Source organism: Phaethon lepturus, unplaced genomic scaffold, assembly GCF_000687285.1.
Source record: "Phaethon lepturus isolate BGI_N335 unplaced genomic scaffold, ASM68728v1 scaffold48251, whole genome shotgun sequence".
Classification (NCBI taxonomy): Eukaryota; Metazoa; Chordata; class Aves; order Phaethontiformes; family Phaethontidae; genus Phaethon; species Phaethon lepturus.
In genome coordinates, this window is record NW_010516475.1 from 1 (window position 1) to 7,762 (window position 7,762).

At 39.4% G+C, this 7,762-nt stretch overlaps 1 protein-coding gene across 1 annotated transcript in view; it reads right to left on the bottom strand.

Moving 5' to 3' along the window:
• Positions 1-1,027: 1,027 nt before the first annotated feature.
• VDAC1 (voltage-dependent anion channel 1) overlaps positions 1,028-7,762 on the bottom strand; it is a 9,772-nt gene continuing 3,037 nt past the window's right edge. The window contains exons 5-8 of the mRNA XM_010296068.1: positions 6,418-6,645; positions 3,250-3,400; positions 2,814-2,871; positions 1,028-1,992 (exon numbers count right to left, since the gene is read on the bottom strand). Coding sequence (XP_010294370.1) covers positions 1,901-1,992; positions 2,814-2,871; positions 3,250-3,400; positions 6,418-6,645 — 529 coding nt within the window. The 3' untranslated portion in view covers positions 1,028-1,900. The remainder of the gene's footprint in view (positions 1,993-2,813; positions 2,872-3,249; positions 3,401-6,417; positions 6,646-7,762) is intronic.

A 7,762-nucleotide genomic window follows, 5' to 3' on the forward strand; every position in this document is an offset into this window, starting at 1 on the left:
TGGCGGGGCCTGGGAGAGCGGCCTGCTGACAGGAAATAGGGGTTTTCCTTCTGCTTCCTTCAGACGGAGGTTGATGTTAGGGGTTGGGCCCTCCGTGCAAAGCTACTGCCCCGGGAAGCTGTTCATCGGCGTCCTCATGCGTGACTGGCCTTTGTGCTGTAGCACTCGTGGAATGGCTTTTTGCAGAATTAGATTTATGGAAAAATGCTTTCCTGTTCTCGCCCCAAGTGAGGCATTCCAAGCTCTGAGAGAGGCCTTGAAGCTGATAACGGGAGAAAAAAAAAACCAAAACACAGATGCCTTGAGCACGAGAAAACCAGGAGCGAGGAGCCCAAAGGCTTACAGGGACGCTGAGAGTTCCGCATACAGGAACAGCCCTTAATTTTGAGCATTGGCCATGGTACTGCGAGCTGGTTGCACATCTGAAAGAGACCACTTCTCCCAGGAGCGTTAGGTTAAATATTTGAGATAAGGCATACTAGGAAATACTCGGGAATAGCCTGTGGTAAGAGGGAGGACAGCCAGCATTGCACAATTTGCGGGCTGCCGCTGAGGCGGATCTACCCGTCCCGGAGAATGTTGTAACTGCGTTGCCTCATCAGGCGCAGCCTCCCATACGCACAGCCGCTTGCCATCTGCATACCACCCACGTCGACTGCTTACATATGGAAAAAACACAAAGTTTTAATGAAAGGCCACTGAAGTTTATCCCAGCTGATAACTTAACTCTTCATTGCTCGCACCTATTTGTTTATAGGAAGGTAATTCAACTTTGTGACTTCTGCAATGAAAGAGAGATAAACAAGTCGCGTTATCTTGTCTCGTCCATGAGCTAAACACATGCATATCTGCAGCTGCTAGAGCCTGGTGAGCACTAAGTACACCGCCATGTCTAGAACTTAAATCTACCAAGTATTTTTGTGTTTGTGTGGTACAAAATACACTAAGATGTTGCCAGTCTGCTTCTAGAGCCAAGAATTAATATGAAATTATTTTCACAATTCATAAAAAGGCAAAAGTAAAACATGACATTTCAATATTTTATTCAAGTCGGGTTTGGGGTTTTTAATCCATTTTTAGTAGTGTCAAGTACAGCATTTTGGGGTCTAGTTCCACACAAAATGGAAGACTCTCTAAAAATGTACCCATTTAGTTGCTAAAAAAAAGTGGTAATAAAACAAAAGTCCATTTTAAATTTAGTGATGCAACTATGTGATTGCAGTTACAAAGACTCTTCCCTGATTTATGGCCCTGTCTTACAAGCTTTCCAGTCAGTGCAAGGGAAAGGAACCACAGCACAGGACAGGTAGTATTGGCTGAGTCACATCAAACCTCCTCCGCAACAGACTTACACAAGGTGGACAATCTAAAGCATTCTGGAGACAGCTGTAGGTGTAAGAGAGCCAAAAAAGACAAACCATTCATGAAACGCCTATCAAAAAAAAATGTTTTTTTAAAAATCCCTTTTTCAGACAAGTTTGCACATTCTATCGTGAACAGAAACCTTAAGTGTTGGAACATTTTACATTAACAGTACAATGTAGTGGTCTGCGACTCTTAACATCTCAGGTTTTATACCACATTAACATATTCCTTATGCAGTCAATACATCAATAAAGGTAAACAATACCTTCCTACTTCCTATCATGTGGCAGCTGACAGATGTGATGGGCAATAGCATTCAAAAAAAAAAAAAAAGCCTGGAATTAGGATTTTTTTTTTATGCTTTTGTCTCCATTTCTTTAACAACATCATTTTTAAAGCTTAGCTGTCTTTAACCAGGACTAGCAGGACTGATACTTAGCAATACTTGCACCCCAGACATAAAACATTGAAAGGTACACTATATTCTGAAGGTAGCTATGCTGTATTTTCAAATTCGCGGTTGTAGAATCACTCCTTATGCTTCAAATTCCAATCCTAGACCAAGTTTGTGACCACCTGCGTTGACATTCTTGCCATCCAATAAAGCTGACAATGTCAGTTTGATACCTGCGAAACAGAGAAAAGTGAGATAAAAGACCAACTGTTAAAACTTGGAATGAGCTTTATGTTCAGTACGTGCAGCATCTGGGTTACTGCTTTAATTTACTGAGTAGCTTGGCTAACGTAATTTGATGGCTAGCCTTGTAAGGACTGGGCATTTTAAAACAATTTGCAGAAAAGGAATCTTTCTGAGTTATGAAAGTTATAATAAACCACGGTGATAGATTCTGCTTTTTATCACTCCAAGTAATTAAAGCTCTGAGTCAGTTCCCTGCTGCTGATCTACAATTTTATGAGTCCAGTATTATGAAAAATTGGGACCTTGATACATACCCACCTTTCTAAACCACTTTAAAATCTAGGTATGAAAATGCCCAAGCCCTGTCTACTGTAGTATCTCATGTCAATCTGCTTCGTATTCTGGCAGCACATTTATTAGACTACATTAAAACCAATTTCAGAGCAGTAAGATTGTCCTCTTCCTGGACCAGGGGACCTTGAGACAGTCACATTTTCAAGCAAAGCAAACTCACTAATAGGAAGCCTTTGAAAGTACTTAAAACGCATTTACTTATCTGTGAAACACCTAATTGTAGATATATTTTATATCAACATAAAAGAGTATCTGACTGGTCAGTGGATGGTGGTCTCTAATAATCCTGCTTGCGAGTCATCCAAAATTAACCAGAGCAGTCCCTGGAAAAGTTCGTCACTGGGTTGCCAAGCAGAACAGCAGTGTTACAAAACAATTCACATTTTGTCACAAAACATATTTCCAGACAAAAATAACACTTACTGATGTCCAAATTTCTTCTGCATAGACTTACCTGGCTTTAAAGTCTGAGTGTATCCTAATCCGATCAGACTGGAGTTGTTCACTTTAGCCTTAAAGGGGAAAAAATACTGTATGTAAATCATTTGGTATCTTTGTACAGAGTCCTTCCTACATGAAAATTAAATAACACCTTTTAAGCAGATAAACAATTTAATATTTTAAATAACAAAACAAAAAAAAAAAAAAAAAGGCCTCAGAATTAAAATCTCAAAACAGCGTCCAGTAATACAATAAAACATTCTCTGTCACTTTTGGGGAAAATCCAATAGTTGTGCTCTCATGCTGCCAAAAACAAGACAAATAGATATGCCAAGTACACATCACAGAAATGCATCAAAACCGTACTTTACTCATGTAAAGGTTGCTTCACATTTCCATTACGAGAGCCTATTTTCAAATGCTTATAAATGTACATGCATAGCACTCACAGAAAAAGAGGCATCTGGGTCAATCTGATACTTGGCTGCTATTCCAAAGCGGGTGTTGCTATTACCGGCTGTCCAAGCAAGATTCACGGCAGTTTCCAGTTTATCATTCACCTTTTGGTAAATGGAGCCGCCAAATTCCGTTCCATCATTCCTGGAAGGAATGCATTAGTCTAGTTTTCAACTGCACCTCAAAACAATTTTTTTTTTCCAGTAAGATCTGTATTTGTAGAACATTCACTCATACCTCATTTAATATCCCTGTAACAACTAAGATAGAGACATTAGGCCAAATTGATTATGAAGTCATTTTTAAATGCTTAAATTCATTGATGGTTACTATATTTCAACAAAACAACTTAACAAAACTGAAAAAAAGCCATGACAAACTATCAAAAATAGACTAATGATGACAGCTTCCCATTTTCCCTTCTCTCTAGATGGGAGTCTTTGTACTAAAGAGATTTATTCTTCTCTGTATAACTCTGAAATAATTATTTGCCCAGGCATACATCTCCCTAGTGCCCAACCACCACGCCTGAGCAGTCATCCTGACACTGCCTCGTCAGCTTGCTTTCACCAGACACAGATGAACTGTATCAGAAGCGAAGATGCCGATTTAACGTCCAAGTCTATTGGCTTTGCACATCAATACCATTTGCAATAGTCCTTATGGTACATCATTTCTATAGATGTCTCTCTACTAGAAACTAAAATGAAACTAATTTTAGTTTGCAGAGAGCACTGGCCAACGGCTGAATGATGACAGCCTTCCAGCACCGCTACCGAGTAGCACAACTGCCGATTACAACTGATGCCAGTGTCACACAGGGAATAAAGTGTGGTAAATACAATGCAACACGTTAGAGCATGCAGATCGTAAAAACAAGAGCAAAAGACTTAAAAGCCTTGCACTCCTTGTAAACCAGTGAACATATGAACTTCCATTTTCGCTCCATTTTCTTAAAAAATGTTGTTGTACAAAACTGTCTTTAAACCACAGGAAGACCTCTGCAGATAAAATACTTCTGCTTATTTCTAAGCTATGACATAATCTGGTTCCAATTATGAGAGTATTCCAAACCTTAAACATGGGGCAGATTCAGAATTTCTTCACTTTTACCCCTTTGGCCGGATGTTCCTTAGTTCATAGCAGTTGCACAAACAGTAGTGATAAGCCTATTTAAAAGTTCAAGCAATAGCAGCAGCCTTTTAAATTGTTAGAGCAATTCTTCCAGAAAAACACTGCAATACTTACTTCAGATAAGACTGAAGCTCACATATAACTGCATGTGCTTGGCTCTCAAGAAAAGGAGGGATTAAAAAGGACTGAGGAGAGCTGGTTATACAGGCAGCTTTTGTGCAAGGTTCCCACACAGCTCTGTCTTGACCTGCAACATTAGGGGGGGGCGGTCTGAGCTATGCTTAAAAAACGAGGAAAGTCATATTTAAAACTAGAAATTATCCAGCCCTACCTCCCTTTAGTTATTATTTATTATTAAAAATAATTAAAAAGTCAAACCTCCTTTTAATTCTAATAGTAATAATAGCACTTTTCAGATGTAGATAAAAAAAAAAAAACATTATCCCCTTATGAAAACTAATATATTAAGGCACCATTAAGGAAAGTACCTTGCTGAAGTCCCCAGCTGGTCTGTGTAGTGCCAAGAACAAAAGTTAGTTTGTTAGTTAAATCATCGGCTCTGCCCCAGCATCCCTGTGAAACACTGAACTGTCTAAATATACCCACTGAGCGGGCTAGTGATGGGAGTTCCTCACACAGCTGTTCCTCGGGTTATATAAAGACTCTGGCACGTTTCAAAGATGAATCATGTCAAATACTGTACTAATCTCTTAATATCAATAAATAAGATTTCTATTCATATTGCACATCTATGGTTTTGCCTGGCAATTGGTAGAGTATGAATATTAAACAAAACTAGGCATCCTCCTGAAGAGATTTATCATTGACGTAGAGTAACAGCAACCTAAGAAACAGACCCTCAGGAATCTAAGAAACAGTACAGTAAGATCTGAGCCCCTGCTGCTGTTATAAAGTTATTTTATGCTGCTGCTTTAAATAAGAGTCATAATAATTACAGCACTTTACAGCAAAAGCCAATAATACAATGTTTTGAACTGCTACAGTAAGACAAAGTTGAAAGTCACTGTGCTTGAAGGAATAACTCCTAACTCCTGAGTGGAGGGGGACTCCTCCACTGTTCTGTTTTCTGCCCACGCTTTGTGCTTTGGCAATCCTTCAGGCATACTGTCTGGGCTGTGAAGGTTCAACTGTTCTGTAAGGCAGCGTGAGCTTCCTAAACCGGATCTGTGCAAAACAGCATGAAACAGAACAGAAAGCCTTTGAAGCAGCAGCCGAACAACTGTTCGGCCCCCAAATGGGAACAAGCCTGCAATAGCTCTGCTACATGCAAAATATCCAATTACCCAAGGGAATGGGAAAGGCGGGGCTGGGGGAATGGGTTAGGGATTGCCTAATCTTAAAAAACTGTCTTCCCCAAAGGCATAAATTGCTTTTTTAAGAGGAATAGGAGACAGAGAAACTACGGTTTTCATGGAATTTGGTCCTGGTTTCCCACTGTTCATGCATTCAGAAAGGACAAATGCTTGTGTAAATAGATTATTGGGAGTTATAATACTAAAACAAACTTTTACATCATATCCCTTCCAGTACTAAAACAAACCAGTCCGTATCTCTTCCATTCATTTCCTTTTGCCTGTTCTTGTTCATCCTCTGATTAATTCTTTCATCCACAGATCAAACCACCATTTTGTTTGATTCTGACATGTGCAAAAGAAAGGCACTGCTTTTATTTCAACTTTCACAAAGAATATTTTTATAACCCACTGGCTTTATTACTCCGCTAATAGATTCTAATAACCCTTATCTGTTAGAAAGATGGGACACTGGATGCTTGGGTGCCCTATTGAGTTCCCATTTCTTCCACCATGCACTCCCTCACCCACGTAATTCAAAGAAAAGTTAATGCAGCTAAAAAAAATAATGCCGCTTGCCATCTTAAACGAAGAATTAATTCCAAATCCACCATTCCTTCTTTCACCGCAGCTGAAAGTCCATCCCTTTCGTTGTTCTAGTAAGCAGCAGAATCCTTTCAAATTCCTGTTTAATGCTTGTCTGCCAATACTTACACATTAGTATGAAGCTGGAATTCATCAGTCTTATAGCCAACAGCAAAGTTGCTCTGGGTTACTCTAGACTTTGTTGTCTCAAAAGTCATTTGGTAGCCTGCCAGCCACCCCTCGTAGCCAACCACCAGGGCTCCACGTATTGAAGGACCAGCAATATCAAAATCCATGTCGCAGCCAATGTTGATGTGTTCCCTTTTGTACCCTGTCTTAACTTTAGCGCTCTTTTTCCTAAAAAAGAAAAGTAAGAATCTCATATCGTTGAAAAGGTACGCTCGTAGCTAGGAATTCAATCAAATCAGTTATTTTAACTCAGTGTAATAGTTCTTGAAGACACAGTATACACACCTGGAGAGCCACATGATATGTCGCCTTCTTACCATCCATATTTGCAAAACCCTAATTCAGGTACAGTGAATTGTTTGCAATCAAGCAATAGAATGCGGTGTGACGCCCCACTAAGCGCTTCTGGGCTGTGTTCTGAAAAACGGCAGCACAATAAGCCACATGGGCAGTGACAAAAACAAATCCTCACCTCCAACTACTCTGATGTTTTGGGAAGTTTGGTAGGTGCAGGGAGGGAATGGAAACTGCACCATGGAAAACGGAAAATGTGGCAGTTTACAGGTTTGCCACAGAAAGCCAACAGTAGCTGGCCTGTCCCAAACAATTTTTAGACAATCCTAGTGAACTGGGTAATTTCATTTACTGTGACAGACGTCAAGAAATCATGACTTTGTCTCCAGCTTCCTGAGGGAAAGTCTCTGCTGCCAAGGAAGTAGGCTGCTTCTGTGGCTCTGACACCCTGTGTTCTCCTTGGGATACTTTATGCAGTTTCACGGTTATAGCCATTAGACAGGCTGCCAGGTTAACACAGAAATAAACTTTTCCGAGTTACGTGTTTCTTTTTATACAACTGGCCAGACCATGTTTTTTCGTGTGTCCTTAGGTTGGTCTACATCAAGGGTGCAGACCTTACAAGGCAAGAGGGTTACATCTAATATATTCAGCTTTAAGATTTTTTTCTTCTCTTTTTACGTTACAAGTGTCTTTTGTCTTTGACCAAATCTTTTACTGAAATCCTTCTGGAAAAGTCAGGCTTATTTGACATTTCAAATCAACCTTTCACTTCAGCTAGCAAAAACAGTCTCCAAGAACTGTTTCAAATGCTGTATCAGACCCACGTAAAGATTGATTTTTAAAATATTAATACATTGGTATTATTATTTGTATTAATATTAATGTTTATATTTGTGTTTATATTAACATTACTATTACTAATGTATTTGTTATTTATTAATAATTTATTATCGGGAATTTCTTGTGTTTTGCAAAATCATAAATAAAG